We start from the raw sequence: 19484 nt of genomic DNA on the forward strand, positions 1-19484 counted from the left end.
GTCAAGAGTCTCAAGAACTTTCCAGCCCAGGCTGACTTGGAACCGTGATGCTCGGATCTCAGGCTCCAGAGCAGCTAGGATTCCAGGCTTGAGCCCCACCCTACTCATTCTGCCGGGTGCTAGAGATGCTGGGGAAGAAAATAAACCCCAGCCGGACCACCAGGCAAAGCGGTAGGCCTCGGTTGCTATGGTGACGCGGCCTCCGCACCCACGGCTGGAAAGCGGTGAGGCGCATGCGCGAACTCGCTCCCGGGCGCCCACGAGGAGGAATCTTCATCCCGGCTCCCCCACGACCCAGGATGCCCCGCGGTCCCTGCGAGCTGTCGTCCCGAGGACGGCGTCCCCATGCGTTAGGAACTAAACTCTCCGCGTGTATAAGAGCGTCCCACTCATAAAGAAGGTGTTTCGTTTATCTCATACTCGTTCTGGATGCGCCAAGGGACGGGGGGGGGGGGGGGGGGGGGGGAGGAGGAGGGGCGGGAAAGGAATCGAAATGGCCAAGTGACGGCTCTTGGTACCCGCCACCACGGAGACGGTTGCTATGGCGACGCGGCCCGTGAGGCGTTAACTTCCGGGTCATGCGCAGGCGCAAAAGGAGCTTCGGCGCCCAGCTTCCGGGTAGTTTCTTTTTAGTCCCCCTCGGAGTGGGTCGGCTGGTGCCCGGTGCTCGGGTCCCGAGGGGACGGTGGCTAGGGCACGGAGAGACACAGACTCCCTTGAGGACGAGAAGCATCTGCTCGCTAGTCATGGCGGCGCTAGTGAGTGTCCCCGGGGCGGGCTCGGGGTCCCGGCGGCGGCGGCCTCGGGGACCCCCGGCCCATCACCGTGTCTGCCTCTCTCCGCAGGGCCCCGGCAGCCAGAGCGTCACCGAGTACGTCGTCCGCGTGCCCAAGTAAGTGCCCGGCGGCACGGCCGCGCGGCCAGGGGGAGCCGGGCTGGGCTGGGGGTCGCCCCGGCCAGCTCGGAGGGAGGGCAGCCGTGGAGTTGGCCCGCTCTTCACCAGACCCCGCGCCTCACACTGGAGCCCCACGGGCTCCTCTGGCCAGTTAGGCAACTGTCACAGCTCGCCAGTCACCAGCCGTCGTTCGCGTCCTGCTTCCAGCAGATCGGACTTTGGTCGTGCTGTGCCCCCGGTCAGGACGTGCTGCCGTCCCCCTACGCTATGACTCTGCAAGTTGGATTTTGGGGCTCCTGTAATACTCAGTTGCAGTGTTTTCTTCCACAACCCTGAGCCAAGTTCCCCCTTGTCCTCCCATCTTGTGTTTCCCAAAGGCTTTGTCTTTCTCCTCTTCTGGGTTCCCTAACAAACAGAATCCCTAAAGGGCTTTATTTATTTATTTATTTATTTGGGTCCACTTGTGGGGCCTGAACTCTGGGTCTGGGCACTGTCCCTCAGCTGTTCAGCTCAAGGCTAGCGCTCTACCACTTGAGCCACAGCGCCACTTCCGGCTTTTTTCTTTTTGCTTATGTGGTGCTGAGGAATCAAACCCAGGGCCTCAGGCATGCAAGGCAAGCGCTCTACCACTGAGCCACCTTCCCAGCCCTATTTATTTATTTTTTGGGTCCGGTCGTGGGGCCTGAACTCTGGGCCTGGGCGCTGTCCCTCAGCTCTTCAGCTCAAGGCTAGCACTCTACCACTTGAGCTACAGCGCCACTTCCGGCTTTTTTCTTTTTCTTTTTGCTTGTGTGGTGCTGAGGAATCGAACCCAGGGCCTCAGGCATGCAAGGCAAGTGCTCTTACCATTGAGCCACCTACCATTGAGCCACCTTCCAAGCCCAGGGCTTTATTTATTTATTTATTTATTTTTGGTGCCAGTCTTGGAGCTTGAACTCAGGGTCTGGGCGCTGTCCCTGAGTCAGCTCAAGGCTAGCACTCTACCACTTGAGCACAGCACCTCTTCTGGTGGAAAGTAATTGGAGATGAGTCTCACGGATCTTTTCTGCCCAGGCTGACTTTGGATAACTGGCATGAGCCACCAGTGCCAGTCTGAGCTCTTTTGCTCAAGGCAAGTGTTCCACCACTTCAGCCACAGTGCCAAGTCTCAATTTTTCTGAGTAGTTTATTGGAGATTAGAGTTTCGTGGAGCCGAGTGCCAGTGTCTCATCGCATATAATCCTAGCTACCTAGGAGGCTGAGATCTGAGGATCACTGTTCAAAGCCAGTCCAGGCAGGAAAAGTATGTGAGATTCTTATCTCCAATAAACCAATCAGAAAACTGGAAGTAGCACTGTGGCTGAAGTGGTAGAGTGCTTGCTTAGAGCTGAGGGACAGTGCCCAGGCCCAGAGTTCAAGCCTCATCACCAACCAAAAAAAAAAAAAAAAGTTTAATGGACGTTTCTGCCCAGGTAGCTTCCCACCATGATCCTCAAGGGGTCAGCCTCTTGAGAGCTAGGATTACAACCATGAGCCACCAACACCCAATCCCTAGAGGCTTTTATGAGACTTCAGCTGTGCCCAGCACAAAGGGCTGGGCCAGAGTAGGTTTGTTGAATGAATGATGGGTTTATTTTTTTGCTGCGCCTGGGGCTTGAACTCTGGGCCTGAACACTGTCCCTGAGCTTCTTTTCCTCAAAGCTAGCTCTCTACCACTTGAGCTACAGCACCACTTCTGGCTTTTTCTGTTTATGTGGCATTGAGGGATCAAACCCAGGGCTTCATGCATGCTAAGCAAGCACTCTACCACTGAGCCACCTTCCCAGCCCTGCATTGATTTAATATTACCCTTTATTGTTTAGGAACACCACGAAAAAATATAACATAATGGCTTTCAATGCAGCTGATAAAGTCAATTTTGCTACATGGAATCAGGTAAGTTGCTGGTTCTAGAGGTCTGGGGGAATGGTGGAGAGGGGTTGTGGAAAAGCTGATGCTGGTGGTTGTAATTTCCATTAGCTCCCTCAAGTCCTCCCCTTGTAGAACTAGTTGATTCTAAAATGACAACAACAAAACTAACTGGGAAGTCAGAATGGTTTGGCTGTGCAATGAATCTTGGTCTGAGAGTAGGTGGAGAAGGCTGGGTAGGAGTAACAAGGTGATGTAGGTGACTGAGGATAGGTGTGACACAGCGCAGGTGATGCATGGTGGCTGGGTTCTAGGTGCTTTGGAAGTGGGGCTGAAAGGCTTTGTCAGATTGTTTTGGAGTGAAGGCAAGAGAATTACAGAAGATTCATTTATAACAGTCCTGCAATGTTGAGAGGAAACCTCTGTGTGCCTTGTCATTCAAAAGGAGGAAGTCAGCCTAGTACTGTGGCTCACACCTGTAATCCTAGCTACTCAGGAGGCTAAGATCTGAGGATCACAGTTCAAAGCCAGCCTGGGCAGGAAACTCAGTGAGACTCATCTCCACTTAACCACCAGAATACCAGAAGTGGTGCTGTGTCTCAAGTGGTAGAGTGCTAGTCTAGATCACAGCAAGGCTCAGAGACAGTGCCCAGGCCCAGAGTTCAAGCCCCACAGCCAACCAAAAAAAAAAAAAGGAAGCCAGGCATAGTGGCATACTCCTATAATACCAACCCTTGGCAGGGGGAATCTCAATTCAACGGTCACCTTAGACTGTATAGGGAAACCCTATCTTAAATTTCTTTTAAAAAGCTGGATGCTGGTGGCACATACCTACAATCCTAATTACTCAGGAGGCAGAGATCCAGAGATAAAGTTCAAAACTAGCCCAGGTAGAAAAGTCTGTAAGAATTTTTCTTTTTAAATCGGTCATGAAACTTGAACTCAGTCCTGTCCCTGAGCTCTTTTGTTCAAGCCTAGTACTCTACCACCTTGTGCTACAGTGCCACATGCAGTTTTCTGGTGGTAAATTGAAGATAAGAGTCTCATATCAGGCTGGCTTTGAACTGTGATCCTCAAATCTCAGCCTCTTGAGTAGCTAGGATTACAGGCGTGAGCCACTGGTGCTAGTGGGCCTGTGAAACCCTTAATCCTCCAGTAAACGAGCCAAAAAAAAAAAAAGCCCAAAGTAGAGTTGTGGTTCAAGTGGTAGAGTACCAGCCTTGAGCAAAAAAACCCCAAGGAAAACAGTGTCAGTGCCCTCAGTTCAAATATTGTGTATTTGCACAAATAAAAAAATAATAGCGAACTATTTAATGAGAACTATAAAAAGTTAAAGAAAGAAATTGCAGAAGACACTAGGAAATGGAAAGACCTCCCATGCTCCTGGATAGGCCGACTTAATATAGTAAAGATGGTGATACTTCCAAAACTAATATACAAATTCAATGCAATTCCTATTAAAATCCCAATGACGTACATCACTGAAATACAGAAAACAGTCCAAAAATTTATATGGAACAACAAAAGACCTAGAATAGCCAAAACAATTCTAGGGGATAAAGACAATATGGGAGGGCTATCCATGCCGAACTTCAGACTCTACTACAGAGCTATAATAACAAAGACAGCATGGTACTGGCACAAAAACAGACCCGAAGACCAATGGAACAGAATAGAAGATCCAGATATAAATCCACAGGCCTACAGCCAGCTGATATTCGACAAAGGAGCCAAAGACATACAATGGAAGAAACACAGCCTCTTCAACCGCTGGTGCTGCGAAAACTGGGCAGCCACATGCAGAAAACTAAAAGTGGACCCCAGCCTATCACCATGCACCAACATCAACTCAAAATGGATTAAAGACCTTAACATTAAACCTGAATCTTTGAAACTACTGCAGGACAGAGTAGGAGAGACACTTGAACTAATAGGCACAGGAAGGAACTTCCTGAACAGAGACCCAGGGTCACAACAAGTTGGAGAGAGACTCGACAAATGGGACTACCTTAAAATAAAAAGCTTCTGCACAGCTAAATCTATCGCAACTAAGCTAGAAAGACAACCAACTAATTGGGAAAAAATATTTACCAGCAATATATCAGACAAGGGGTTAACATCCTGTATATACAGGGAACTCAAGAAACTAATCCCTCCCAAACCTAACAAACCAATTACTAAATGGGCAAGGGAACTAAAGAGGGACTTCTCAAATGAAGAAATAAAAATGGCAAAGAAACATATGAGGAAATGTTCATCATCCCTGGTGGTGAAGGAAATGCAAATAAAGACAACCCTGAGATACCACCTTACCCCAGTCAGAATGTCCCACATCCACAAATCAGCCAACGACAAATGCTGGAGGGGATGTGGAGAAAGAGGAACCCTATTACACTGCTGGTGGGAATGTACACTTATACAACCACTTTGGAAAGCAGTCTGGAGGGTCCTTAGAAAGCTAAAGATTGACCTCCCTTACGACCCAGTCATACCACTTCTAGGCATCTACCCTGAACAACAGGAACCAATATACAAGGACACGTGTACCTCCATGTTTATTGCAGCACTGTTCGCAATAGCTAGGATATGGAAACAACCTAGATGCCCCACCACAGATGAATGGATCCAAAAATTGTGGTATCTATACACAATGGAATATTATGCAGCCATTAGAAATGACAAAATAATGGCATTTGCAGGGAAATGGATGGAGCTAGAAGGAATCATGTTGAGCGAGGTAAGCCAAGAACGAAGAGACAAACGGTACATGGTCTCCCTGATAAGTGGATGCTAAATCCAAAAGGTTAGGTGATACGACAAAACTAACAGGACTTAAGAAACAAAGAACTCCCGCTCATCTGGTTGAACCACTACTAAATATCCCCATGCTGCTGATCACAAACATGGTATATAACATGCGACAAAACTAACAGGACTTAAGAAACAAAGAACTCCCGCTCATCTGGTTGAACCACTACTAAATATCCCCATGCTGCTGATCACAAACATGGTATATAACATGTGAACACTGTTATATATTACAGACTGTGGTAGACAATTTGCTCCAGGGAAGTTAGAATGAACTTGTGACTTTGAAATTATGTAATCATTTAATCACAATAAAAAAAAAAAGAACCTCGGGGAAGGGAGGGAGGGAGGGGATGGTAGGGGGAAAACAATGGAGGGGGGTAACAATGTTCAAGAGGAAGTGTACTCATTATCTCACTCATGTAACTGTAACCCTCTGTATAGTAGCTTTACAATAAAATAAAATTAAAAAAAAATAATAATAATAGCCAGGCACTGGTGGCTCTGTAATACTAACTACTCAGGAAGCTGAGATCTGAGGATCATGGTTCAAAGTCAGCCCAGATAGGAAAGTCAGTGAGACTCTTTATCTCCAGTAAACTACTCAGAAAACTGGAAGTGGCACTGTGGCTCAAGTGGTAGAGCACCAGCCTTGAGCTGAAGAGCTGAGGGACAGCGCCCAGGCCCAGAGTTCAAACCCTATGACCTACCAAAAAAAATAAATAATAACAATAGGGGCTAGGAATGTGGCTTAGTGGTAGAGTGCTTGCCTTGCATGCATGAAACCCTGGGTTTGATTTCTTAGTACCACATAAACAGAAAATTCCAGAGTGGCACTGTGGCTCAAGTGGCAGAGTGCTAGCCTTGAGCAGAAGCAGCTCAGGGAAAGTGACTAGGCCCTGAGTTCAAGTGCCAGGACTGCCAATAAATTAATAATAATAATAATAATGATAGGCAAGGCCTAAGTTTTATTTTTTGCCACTCCTGGGACTTGAACTCAGGGCCTGGGCACTGTCTTTGCTCAAGGTTAGCATGCTACCACTTGAGCCACACTGCCACTTCCAGCTTTTTCTGTTTATGTGGTACTGAGGAATCAAACCCAGGGTTTCATGCATGCTAGGCAAGCACTCTACCACTAAGCTGCATTCCTCCCAGCCTGATGAGGCCCTAAGGTTGTGTTTTGTTTTGTTTTGTTTGTTGGTAGTGGGGCTTGGACTCTGGGCCTGGGCCCTGTCCCTTAGCTCTTCAGCTTATTTAGTGTTCTACCAGTTGAGCCGCAACACCACTTCTGGTTTTCTGGTGGTTTATTGGAGATGAGAGTTTCACAGACTTTCCTGCCCGGGCTGGGTTTGAACCGTGATCCTCAGAACATGTGTGAGCCACCAGTGCCTGGTGAGGTCTAAGCTTTAAATTGCTTGCTGCTTTGTGTGACATGGTAGAGTCTCAGTGTCCCTTTGGATTCCATGTAGGACAGCTGTGAATCAGCTTTGTGTGCATTGTGTCCAGGCTGTATTCACTACCCTCCCTTCAGTCGCTCACTAGCCATTTTGGTTATCACAGCAGCTGTTCTGCTCCTGCAGTGATTGTGTGCCAGTAACCAGGGGGCTCCCATGGCCCCAAACCCAGAGACTTGGAAATGCCAAAGAGAAGCCATGAAGAGCTTCCTTTAAGTGAAAAGAGAAGGTATTCCAAGAGAGGGAGAGAATCACATTCATCGTGTATATGTGTGCCCGCGTGTGCATCAGTCCTAGGGCTCAGGGCTTGGGTGCTGTCCCTTAGCTTTTCCACTGAAGGCTAGTGCCCTACCCCTGGCCCTTGCCTGTTGTATTGGAATAGCTATCCTTAGGGTTACTACTCTTGGTTGTTTTTTGTTTGCTTGTTTTTGTGGGTCATGGGGCCTGAACTCTGGGCCTGGGCGCTATCCCTCAGCTCTTCAGCTCAAGGCAAGCACCCTACCACTTGAGCCACAGTGCCCCTTCTGGCTTTTTCTGCTTATGTGGTGCTGAGGAATCGAACCCATGGCCTCATGCATGCCAGGCAAGCATTTTGCCACTGAGCCACCTTCCCAGCCCCAGGGTTTACTACTGTTAAGTCCTAAGTTCCCTCCACCATATTCACCAAGTGCAAACACCCTGCGACAGTAGTGCCTGGAAGTTGGACATGGGCATTGGGAGCATAGGACAGGGAGAGGCAGTGGACTGGACAGGAGAGAGTCCCTGACTGGTGGTGCCTGCCACACTTATTCAGGCCCGGCTAGAGCGGGACCTGAGCAACAAGAAGATTTACCAGGAAGAGGAGATGCCAGAGTCCGGTGCAGGCAGTGAGTTCAACCGGAAGCTGCGGGAGGAGGCACGCCGCAAGAAGTATGGCATCATCCTGAAGGAGTTCCGGCCCGAGGACCAGCCCTGGCTGCTGCGCGTCAACGGCAAGTCTGGCCGGAAGTAAGTGACTTCGAGGTGATGGGGTCCACCCCGTGCGCTTTCCCAGCTGTGTGATCAAGGTACTGGCATGTCCTCCCTCTTGAAGGTTTTGTTGTTGTTTTTGTTGGTGGTGGTTGTGGGACCTGAACTCTGGGTCTGGGCACTGCCCCTCAGCTCTTTAGCTCAAGGTGAGCACTCTACCACTTGAACCACAGTGCCATTTTCTGGTGGTTAATTAGAGATGAGAGTCTCAGGGACTTTCCTGCCCAGGCTGTCTTTGAACCACAATCCTCAGATCTCAGCCTCCTGAGTAGCTAGGATTACAGGCATGGGCCACCAGTGCCCAGCCCTCTGAGGGATTTTTGTGCTGGTGCTTGAACTCAGGGCCTAGGCCCTGTCCCTTAGCTTTTTTGCTCAAGGCTGGCATTCTTGCCATTTGAGCCACAGCTCCACTTCCAGCTTTTTGCTGGTTAATGGAGGTGAGAGTCTCATAACTTTCCTATTCCGGCTGGTTTCAAGCTACACAGATCTCAGCCTCCTGAGTAGCAAGGATGACAGGCGTGAGCCACCAGCACCCAACTAGGGCCACACTTTGGAGGAGGCAGGGGTGGGGGTGATGGTCGGGTGGCAGTGCCTGACCAAGATTCCCCACAGGTTCAAGGGCATAAAGAAGGGAGGCGTGACAGAGAACACTTCCTACTACATCTTCACGCAGTGCCCTGATGGAGCCTTTGAAGCCTTCCCTGTCCACAACTGGTACAACTTCACGCCACTGGCCCGGCACCGCACACTCACTGCCGAGGAGGCGGAGGAGGAGTGGGAGAGGTAAGCCGGGGTGCCGGCGATGGGCACTGGTGCTGCCCAGGGCAGACTCAGCAGGCCGACACTGCCAAGGGCTGGTGGAGCCAGTGGGAGGTGGCCTTGCTTGCTGCAGGAGCCACTATGCATATGTGCCAAGGCCTGTGCCTTGAGTCACTTCCCACCATGGAGCCTGGGGCAAGATGGGCACTCTGGAGGGTCCAGAACATGGTGTGTGAGCTGGAGCGCAGTGATGAGGGAGGCCTGGATGAAGGTGTGACTGCGGTGTCCTCAGGGCCCTGGGATCACCTGGGATTACAGGCGTGTGCCACCAGCACCTGGTTCCCTCTGAGGTTTTTGAGTTGGGGGTTTATCTGTTGCCCAGCCTGGCTCTGAAGTTGAAATCCTTCCACCTTGGTTTCCTGAGTGCTGAGATTACCTGTGTGTGACTGAGTTTGTTTAAATGTTTTGCAACTGCCCATGTTGTGGGGTTTTCAGTGGGCAGTCCCCTGGGGTGCGTGCGTGTCCACAGGGCTCTGTGATTGTGTCCCCGGCCCGCAGGAGGAACAAGGTTCTGAACCACTTCAGTATCATGCAGCAGCGGCGGCTCAAGGACCAGGACCAGGATGAGGATGAGGAGGAGAAGGAGAAGCGCAGCCGCAAGAAGGCCAGCGAGCTGCGCATCCACGACCTGGAGGACGACCTGGAGATGTCCTCAGATGCCAGCGATGCCAGCGGCGAGGAGGGTGAGCAAGAGCGGTCACGGAGGAGGAAGGACGGGCAGAGGCAAGCATGCCTGATAGCTTGAGAAGGTCACTGATTGGCTTCTTCTGTCACCGAGCTAACTGCTACTCCTGGTGGCCCTAAAGTGTACTGGATCTTGGAGAGTGTATGGGGGGGGGGGGGGGAGTACCAGCTCTATAGGGATTCAGTGGGAAAGCACAGCATAGGATTGGCTCATTTGAACATTCTGGGTTTCCACACCTGGTCCCGGGTGATGTCTGGTGGGTTTCTTGGTGTGTGGGGCTGGGCGGTGGGCTCCAGGCTGAGTGGCTGCCTTGTGAGCCACAGGCGGTCCCTCTGCCTGTGAGAAGAGTCGGCTCACCCCAGAGCCCAGTCCCCACAGCAAGGCCCCCACCATGTGGCACCTCAGCCTCTCCCACCTGCTCCAGGCAGCAAAGCCCCCAAGAGCAAGAAGAAGGCCCCCCTGAGCAAGGCGGGCAGGAAGAAGAAGAAGAAGAAGGGCTCGGACGACGAGGCCTTCGAGGACAGTGATGACGGGGACTTTGAGGGCCAGGAAGTGGACTACATGTCCGATGGCTCCAGGTGAGGCGGTGGGTGTGGTGGGCACGGTGGGCGTGGCCCCGCCCCGACCAGGCTGACTCTCATTCACTTACCTGTCTTGTGCCCGGCAGCTCTCCAGATGAGGAGGCCGAGGGCAAGCCCAAGGTCACACAGCAGGAAGAGGGCCCCAAAGGTAGGCAGGGTGGTGGGGGTCAGCTGGGGGGCTGGGCCTGCACACGTTGTCCTGCTGACGCCCTGACACCCCGCCGCAGGGGTGGATGAGCAGAGCGAGAGCAGTGAGGAGAGCGAGGAGGAGAAGCCGCCCGAGGAGGAAAAGGAGGAGGAGGAGAAGAAGGCGCCCACCCCACAGGAGAAGAAGCGCAAGAAAGGTGGGCTTCCAGCCTGGGGAGGAGCGGCACAGGTGGGGGCCAGGAGGGCGGGCGGGGGGCCTGACAGCCACACCCCACTTGCAGATAGCAGCGAGGAGTCAGACAGCTCAGAGGAGAGCGACATCGACAGCGAGGCCTCCTCGGCCCTCTTCATGGCGGTGAGGCTCGGCTGGTGGGGTGGGCAGGGGCTGGGGGTCTGCTTCTGCTTCTGGACTCAACCCAATGCTATCTGTGCAGAAGAAGAAGACGCCCCCCAAGAGAGAGCGGAAGCCGTCAGGAGGCAGCTCGAAGGGCAACAGCCGGCCGGGCACACCCAGCACCGAGGCTGGCAGCACATCGTCCACCCTGCGTGCAGCAGCCAGCAAGCTAGAGCAGGGTGCGGGCGGCCTGCGGGGTCGGTGGGAGGCAAGGCCTGGGACCCCTGCCCACGTGCCCTGGGACCTCCACCCATGTGCTCCCCCACCCCACGGCTCCAGCCCCTCCACTGCCCCCACAGGCAAGCGCAGCAGCGAGACACCAGCCGCCAAGCGCTTGCGGCTTGATGGGCCACAAAGCCTATCTGGGAAGTCCACCCCACAGCCGCCCTCGGGCAAGTCCACTCCGAGCAGCGGGTAAGTTCCAGGACTGCAGCATCTGGCCAGGCCCAGTGCAGATCCTCAGTCCCACTGACCCATGGCCCCCTCGGCTCCCCTGACCCTCGCCCTCTGTCCCCCAGTGACGTGCAGGTGACGGAGGATGCCGTGCGCCGCTACCTGACGCGGAAGCCCATGACCACTAAGGACCTGCTGAAGAAGTTCCAGACCAAGAAGACAGGGCTGAGCAGCGAGCAGACGGTGAACGTGCTGGCCCAGATCCTCAAGCGCCTCAACCCCGAGCGCAAGATGATCAACGACAAGATGCACTTCTCCCTGAAGGAGTGACCCCCAAATAAATGCTGCTCACATGCCCCCTGCCATGCATCTGTGCTGCCTGAACTCCTGGCCAGATCCCCAGAGCCTCCACCTGCCTTGGCACACAGCCCTTTCATGGTTTAGGGAGTCCCCAATTCTATTTGTTGTTGAGTTTTCTGAGCTGGAGGCAGGTTCTGGCCTCACACAGGCTACCCTTTGGTTTCAGTGTCTCAAGCCTTTGGTGACAGGTGTAACCACTACCCCTTGCTCCCTGCCTATTTTCAGTGACTCCCATTTTTAAACATTTTTGGTACTGGTTCTGGGGCTTGACGGCCTGGGCCCTGTCCCTTCACTTTTCACACACAGCTGGTGCTCTACAGCTCTATTGGGGCTTTTTGCTTGGTGAACTGGAGATGAGTCTTGTTTTCTGCTGGGGCTGGTTTGAACTGTGATCCTCAGATCTCGGCATGCTGAGCAGCAAGGACTAAAGGCGTGATCCACCAGCAATCCAGCAGTGCCTCCATTCTCAGTTCCCAACATCCTCGCTCCCTCTGCACATGGACCGTTGAGTTAGGAGACTGATGTTGGCCCCTTCCTTCATACTTCTGTGTTTTTATTTTAAGCATCTTAATCCCTAGGACTTACCTAGCATCTGCAGGGCTCGGGCAGGCTGCCATCTCCTGTCTTCTTCCCTGACAGGTCCCTTCCTGGGGTGGGGAGTCCTGGCTGGCAGGTAGCTTCTGCCAGCTGAGCGGTGACGCATAGGCCTGTGCTAGGTGAAGTTGGTTCTGGCTGCGTGTCCATCAGAGGCCAAACCCTTGTTGCTAGGGTAGGTGTCTGAGCCCTGGTTTTCATCTCCCAGCAACATTTCTGGGGGTCCCCTTCCTCCCTGTCGGCTTGATGTTACACTTATTCTGTCCGGCACGGCCAGGTGGGCGTTCTGTAGGAGTGGCTGTTCCACATTCCTAGACAGTAACGTGGCTGAGCGGAACCCGCATCCCCAGTGGCCTGACAGGAGGCAGGATGTGGGGATCCCATGGCGGGAAGCCCCATTCTACCATGCTCAAATGCCTGAGGTGACAGGCTAATTCCCAGGAATGTCTGCCCCACCTTCCACTGGCCTGCAGGCCGAGGAGGCAGCTCTGCTCTTGGCCTGCCTTGTGGGCTTTGGTCTAAGGCACCACACTCACCAGGACAGGCAGTGTGGCCCGTGGTGAAGGGCAGGGGCCTTGGGTTCAAGTGCTGGCATGACTGGTTTGGGTACTGGGACAGTCACTAACACAGGCTTGTGTTCACGAGATTCCAGTGATAAAGGCATCATAAGTCTGCTGAGACAACTCCTAAGACGTTCTTAGGTAGAAGGCCATAATTTGCAGTTGCATTTTTGCCCAAGAGCCCACACAACTACCAATTCTATCAGCTGGCCACACCTAGCAGCATGTTTTGATTCTTGCCAATCTTTTTTTTTTTTTTTTTGGTCGGTCGTGGGGCTTGAACTCTGGGCCTGGGCGCTGTCCCTCAGCTCTTCAGCTCAAGGCGAGCGCTCTACCACTTGAGCTACAGCATCACTTCCGGTTTTCTGGTGGTTTATTGGAGATAGGAGTCTCACGGTCTCTCCTGCCCGGGCTGGCTTTGAACCGCGATCCTCAGATCTCAGCCTCCTGAGTAGCTAGGATTACAGGCGTGAGCCACCAGCGCCCGGCTCCAATCTTTTTTTTTTTTTCCGTCATGGGGCCTGAACTCTGGGCTTGGGCGCTGTCCCTCAGCTCTTCAGTTCAAGGCTAGTGCTCTACCACTGCAGCTACAGCCCCACTTCTGGCGTTTTCTGCTTATGTGGTGCTGAGGAATTGAACCCAGGGCCTCATGCATGCAAGGCAAGCACTCTATCACTGAGTCACCTTCCCAACCACCAGCCCCCCTTTATTTCCTTGCCAGTACTAGGGCTTGAATTCTGGCCCTAGGTACTGTCCTTGAGCTTTTTTTTTTTGGTGGGTCGGGGCTTGAACTCTGGGTCTGGGCGCTGTCCCTCAGCTCTTTAGCTCAAGGTGAGCGCTCTACCACTTGAGCCACAGTGCCACTTGCGGTTTTTCTAGTGGTTTATTGGAGATAAGAGTCTCACGGTCTTTCCTGTCCGGCTGGCTTTGAACTGAGATCCTCAGGTCTCAGCCTCCTGAGTAGCTAGGATTACAGGTGTGAGCCACCGGTGCCCAGCTCTTTTGAGATTTTTTTTTTTTTTTTTTTTTGTGGGTCGTGGGGCCTGAGCTCTGGGCTGGGCACTGTCCCTCAGCTCTTCAGCTCAAGGCTAGCGCTCTACCACTTGAGCCACAGCACAACTTCTGGCTTTTTTTCTTTTTGCTTATGTGATGCTGAGGAATCAAACCCAGGGCCTCAGGCATGCAAGGCAAGCGCTCTACCACTGAGCCACCTTCCCAGCCCCACTTCTGGCTTTTTCTGTGTATGTGGTACTGAGGAATTGAACCTAGGGCTTCATGCATGTTAGACAAGCACTCTACCACTGAGCCACATTCCCAGCCCTCCTGCCAATCTTGTGAGGTGTCCCAAGTTTTAACTTTTTTTTCTTGGCTGGTACCCTATATAGGACCCCCAGTTCTCTTGCTCACACTTCAGGCTTTTTGGTGCTCAATTGGAGAGAAGTCTCATTGACTTCCGTGCCTGAGCTGGCTTCAAACTGTGATCCTCAGATCTCAGCCTCCTGATGTGAGCCATGGATGCCTGCCTTGACCTCTTTGGTGCTCAGTTGGTACCAAGCACCTCAAATGGGAAACAAGCATATTTAAATCCTTTGTCTTAAAAGTTATCTGGAGCTCTGTGCCAGGCACTGCACTGCCACTCGATGCCACCTCCCTGGGCTGCACCAGGATGGGCACTGAAGGTATCTGTATCTGGCCATGACCTTGCATGTTGGACCCTATAAGTGTCAGTGTTTTGGCAACCCTAAGATGGGGCTACGGCCATGAGGTCCTCAGGTTAGCCTTCCAGGAAGGGGAGTCCCTGGCTGCTGTGTCCAAGCCCTGGGCTGCCACCAGGCCTCTCCTTTTTCCTGTTTTGAAGCTGGCTCAGCCAGGCCCGGAGACAGATCATGATATGTTGATCCAGGCAGGAGCCAAGAAGGGCCTGAGCGGCTCAAGCCCCTCCCAGCACATTGCCCCAGCCTGGGGGATACCAGGGGTGCTCCTGAGCTACCTTCACAGGGAGGGGACCCCACTGAGGGACTCTGTCCCCATCTCTCCCACCAGATAGTGGAGCAGGGACCCTGGATGCCTGTGTGGGGCTTGGCCTTGGCTGCATGCATGACACTCGTAAATCAGGGGGCATCAGGGGTGTTGGAGATGGGTGTGTGGAATGTCTGGGTGGGTGAGGTGGGGGTGAGCCCATCACTGTTAGGAGGAGCGGGGTCTGGGGGGGGGTGATGGGTAGGAGTAGAGGCTGAGCCCTGAGTATGTAGGGGTGAGCTGGGCGGGACTCGGTACCTGCCCTTGGCTACAATGGCTGGTGGTGAAGAGGTTAAGTCCCCAGTGAGGCCCGGGAATAAATTGAGGGCCCAGGACTCCCCTAGCCCCAAGACCTGTCACAATGGCCACAGGGAGAGTCCTGTGTGTGTGTCTGCTCTTCCTGTCACTGCAGCTGGGGCTCAGCTGGAGCCTGGATGCCGCTCAGCAGGCTCCAGTACCTACAGGGCAAGTCTTGTCTGAGCCGACGAAAGAAACTGGAGGGACCTGGAGGCCACCACTAGGTAAGGACCCCCCAAGGACCCCCCAGTGACTTCCCATCACCTTTCTGCTGACACCTGCCCCAAATCAATGCTTTCTCTCCCCCAGGTGCCCCCCACCCCCAGCTCCGCCCTCGCCGAGCCCTGGCCACTGCGTGCCAGCTATGGAGCCTGACCCTGCCGGTGGCCGAGCTGGGCTTGGGTTATGCCTCGGAGGAGAAGGTCATCTTCCACTACTGCGCTGGCAGCTGCCTCCGTGGCGCCCGCACCCAGCATGGCCTCATGCTGGCCCGGCTGCGGGGCCAGGGCCGAGCCCATGGGGGACCCTGCTGTCGGCCCACCCGCTATGCTGATGTGGCCTTTCTTGATGATCGCCTCCGCTGGCAGCGGCTGCCCCAGCTCTCAGCGGCTGCCTGTGGCTGTGGCTGAGGGTGACCAGCCACCCGGGTGCCCCGGAGCCATGAATAGAAGAGCTACGGCTTGAAGAGCTCACTTGGCTAATATTTATTGGAGATCTGAATACAGAAAAGACTAGAAGGAAGGGGAGATGGGCAGGGGCACCAGCAATGAGTGTAATAAAGAAGCTGCTCTCCTGGCCTTGTGACTGTGTGGCGTGTACCCTGACCAGCCAGCATGGCACCAGGTGGGCCGATGCTGCCCTGTGCAGGCCTCAGGACCCGCAGGCAGCCAGTGGAGGATGGCTGGGCTGTTCCTTCTCCAGCTTCATCCAAAAGTCTGGTCTGTGCAAGAAGCTGGGGACCAGCTTGGCCATCAGCAGGCTCGGGGTGGCTGTCCTGGCTCTGTGCCCTCAGGGAGGGAACGGCAGATCACAGAGATGCGTCGGCCCCGGGGAATGCGGCGCTCCCCGAAAAAGGACTCTTCATCCCGAAGGATCTCATGGGAGAAGTCATAACGGGCCGCACCCCTGTATGAGAAACTGGCTGTGAGTAGGTACCAAGGACTGCTCCTTCCCAGGTAGACCAGGTCTGGGTGTCTCTGCTGCCCCTGGTGCCTGCCCAGGGTAATTGCAGTGTTGCCGTGAGGACCGAATGAAGTTCTCACAGTCAAGGTGGGCACCTGGCATGTCCTTGGAGGTAGGGCCATACCTTAGGATGTAGAGAGAGCCTGGCTCCAGCAAAAGTTCCAGCCACTGCTCTGGCTCCTGGGTGTGCACCAGCCGCATGACACTGGGAGACAGCAAGGACAGGCCAGCAATAGTGGCCCCACAGAACTGGAAGAGGGCATGGGGTGGGTCAGGCTCTAGCCTGGTCTGCGCACCTCAGCTGAGGGCTCTGAGCCACTGGGTCTCTGCCCACCTTAACACTGTCCACGTGGGGCTTGATGTAACCTCGAGGCTCCAGGTCCAGCACGTGCACTGGGGACAGGAGAGTCTGGCCAGGGCCAAAGGCAGCTGACTGTACTCGCTGCAAAATATTTCGGCTTGCTTCTGACCAGCGGGACTTCTCTGTCTCCCGGAAGCCGTGGATGGCCTGCACAGAGAGTTGGGGGTCAAGGGCTGGGCTCAGCCATGAGCGTGTGCTTGGCATGAGCAAGGTCCTGGGTTTTATCTCCAGCAATGATAAATAAAATTTCAGTAGAGGGCTCAAGTCAAGCCTGGAAGCTGGGGATGAGAGATCAGGATGAGAGGGAGGGGCAGAGTCCAGAACAATGGACTGGTTTTCCCATCATGACCACAGTCCTTACCTTCATCCTTCCATGCCTTAATCTAGGCATGAAATCTATAGGACCCTATAACCTAGCATTAGGTACAATCCTAGCAATTTCTGAAATCCCCACGGGATCTCTGCCCAAGGTCCAGTCCCACCCCAAACGCTGCTCCTTCGCACATCTCCTTCCACATCGTTTTCTGCCTCTACCCGTGGGCCCTAACAACTCCTGGGACCTCCAGGATCCTGTCTCCAGTTGTGTCCCTGCCCTCATTCCCAAGATGTTCTCAGGTCCCCAGGTTCCCCATCCCACAGCTCCCAACCCTCTGCCTGAATTCCAGGTTCCGCCCCGCCACAGATCCGTCCCATAGACCCCTATTTTTAGGTGCCACCCACAGCGTAGCCCAGCGGCCTCCGGGAGGCCTCTGGTCCCCAGTCCCAAAGCTGCGTGTCCCGCCCCCGAGACCACAGGCTCCGCCCCCGCTCTAGGTATCCTCCGGATGGCCCCGCCCCGCGGCCTAGCCCCACCCACCTGAGATAGTGTTCCGATGGCCCCGCCCCAATACAACCCCGCCCCGCTGTCCTAGGCCCCGCCCCCGCCGGAAGCACCGTTCCCACCATGGCCCCGCCCCCAGCACGACCTCGTCCTCGCCGGCCTCACCGCGTCCCAGTGATCATATTCATAGCGGCGACGGCGCAGTTCGGGTTCCAGCTCGCAGCTCAGCGTCTCCTCCTCGGCCTTGCTTAGGAAGCCAGGCCGCACCACAGCCGCATTCTTCAGGCGACTCAGCACCGCTGGGCACGAGCCCCGTACCCAGCCAGACCCAGTTAGCGTCCGCAGCGACAGCCCTCCACTCCCGGCCATAGCCCTCCGGCCCGGCCGTGAGAGGCCCGAGTTAGGGCCACGCCCTCTCTGTAGAGCCATTGGCTGTAGTCCGCCAGGCACCCCCAGCGATTGGCTTTTCTCAGAGTCCCGCCTCTTGCTCAAAGCTACTGGTTGCTCCTTGCTCGTCCTCCCAAGCTTCTGGCTCCTTTAGAGCCCGCCTCCTTTAGTCAGTTGCTTAGATTTCATTGGTTGTGTCCAAAGTCGGTCGGCAGCTCGGCCTCAGCACCGTCTCTTTTACTCTGACCTCCTACCCGGTGTCTGGGCACCAAGGGCTTGAGTCTTTGGGAGATTTGGGATAAAGCCAATGTTATGGAGTTGGCTAGGGTTAGAGGTCAATGGCAGAATACAAGCACAGTGAGATGAAGGCTCAAGTGTCAGGCGGCCCAGTTTGCAGAGTAGAGGGTTGGATCAAAGGTGAAAGCAAGACTTCATTTTTGTCCCCTCCTCGATAGTTTTGGGGCTTTTTAAAATTTATTTTTGCCAGTCCTGGGGCTTGAACACAGGGCCTGGGCACCGTCCCTGAACTTCTTCTGCTCAAGGCTAGCACGCTACCGCTTGAGCCACAGCACCACTTCCGACTTTTTCTGTGTATGTGGTATGGAGGAATCAAACCCAGGGCTTCATCCATGCTAGCAAGCACTCTACCAATGAGCCACCTTCCCAACCCCAAACAGCTTGGTTTTGCAGACTGAGTTTTCTCCTTCTACCCAAGTGCTAAAGCCCAGCTTCCTCTCAGTCCACCACTCATCTTCAGCTGGATGACTTCATTGGTGTCAGGCTACTCTCCCCTGCCTGCCATCCCACAACTCCACCTCACTCAGAAGCCACTGTCCTTGTCTTTCAAAATCTTACATGGTGACATTACTCTGTGGTGCGGCCATGCTTTCTAAATAAAACAGGGTTACAGCTGTAATTCCAGGCTGACTGAACTCCAGAGTGCTAGATTACATGCATGAGCCATCATGCCTAGCTCCCTCCTCCTTGGGGAGTGGGAGTTAGAGGATTGTATGGGGTCTAAACTCAGGGCCTTATGTTCCATTGTTTGGCTTGACTAGTTTGTGTGTGTGTGTGTGTGTGTCAATTGTGGGGCTTGAACTCTGAGCCTGGGCGCTGTCCCTGAGCTCTTCAACTCAAGGTTACAGCTCTACCACTTGGGTCACAGCACCACTTCTGGTTTTCTGGTGGTTTATTGGAGATGAGTCTCACAAACTTTCCTGCTGGGGCTGGTTTTGAACAATCCTCAAATCTCAGCCTCCTGAGTAGCTACAATTACAGGTGTGAGACACCAGCACCCAGCCAGGCTAGCTTTTTAATTTTTATTTTTGCCAGTCCTGGGCTTGAACTTTGGGCCTGGGTGCTGTCCCTGAGCTTCTTTTTTGCTCAAGGCTGGCACGCTACCACTTGAGCCACAATATCAACTTCTGGCTTGTGTATGTGGTACTGAAGAATTGAACCCAGGATTTCATTCATGCTAGGTGAGCACTCTATCACTAAGCCACATTCCCAGCCCAGCCTAGCTTTTTGCTGGTCATTTTGGGAGACTCTCATGGACTTTTCTGACCAAGCTGGCTTTGAATTTGATCCTCTAGATCTCAGCCTCCAATTTTTGTTGTTGTTGTTGTTGGTGGTGGTCATGGGGCTTGAACTCTAGGCCTGGGAGCTGTCCTTCAGCTCTTCAGCTCAAGGCTAGCACTTAACACTTGAGCCACAGTGCCAGTTTGGGCCTTTTCTGTTTATGTGGCACTGAGGAATTGAATCCAGGGCCTCATGCATGCGAGGCAAGCACTGTACGGCTGAGCCACCTTCCCAGTCCCTTTAGCCTCCAATTCT

General features: G+C 53.8%; 3 protein-coding genes across 3 annotated transcripts; 2 read left to right on the forward strand and 1 right to left on the reverse strand.

The window, feature by feature from the left end:
- The first annotated feature begins 621 nt into the window (after positions 1-621).
- Positions 622-11434, forward strand: Gtf2f1 (general transcription factor IIF subunit 1). The gene is made up of 13 exons (XM_042697298.1): positions 622-758; positions 846-892; positions 2737-2809; positions 7838-8031; positions 8665-8835; positions 9370-9554; positions 9981-10134; positions 10224-10285; positions 10365-10481; positions 10566-10639; positions 10719-10857; positions 10978-11092; positions 11197-11434. Exons 1-13 carry the CDS (start codon positions 747-749, stop codon positions 11399-11401), a joined length of 1548 nt encoding a protein of 515 aa, XP_042553232.1. The 5' UTR covers positions 622-746; the 3' UTR covers positions 11402-11434.
- A 3408-nt stretch (positions 11435-14842) lies between these two features.
- Pspn (persephin) lies at positions 14843-15563 on the forward strand. The gene is made up of 2 exons (XM_042697118.1): positions 14843-15125; positions 15211-15563. Exons 1-2 carry the CDS (start codon positions 14966-14968, stop codon positions 15528-15530), a joined length of 480 nt encoding a protein of 159 aa, XP_042553052.1. The 5' UTR covers positions 14843-14965; the 3' UTR covers positions 15531-15563.
- Positions 15564-15581: 18 nt separating this feature from the next.
- Positions 15582-17667, reverse strand: Alkbh7 (alkB homolog 7). The gene is made up of 4 exons (XM_042697116.1): positions 17430-17667; positions 16418-16591; positions 16208-16332; positions 15582-16026 (listed from the first exon to the last, which is right to left on the reverse strand). Exons 1-4 carry the CDS (start codon positions 17631-17633, stop codon positions 15873-15875), a joined length of 657 nt encoding a protein of 218 aa, XP_042553050.1. The 5' UTR covers positions 17634-17667; the 3' UTR covers positions 15582-15872.
- Between the last annotated feature and the right edge of the window lie 1817 nt (positions 17668-19484).

The sequence above is a fragment of the Dipodomys spectabilis genome, unplaced genomic scaffold (assembly GCF_019054845.1).
Source record: "Dipodomys spectabilis isolate Male_0828 unplaced genomic scaffold, ASM1905484v1 ptg000215l, whole genome shotgun sequence".
Taxonomy (NCBI): domain Eukaryota; kingdom Metazoa; phylum Chordata; class Mammalia; order Rodentia; family Heteromyidae; genus Dipodomys; species Dipodomys spectabilis.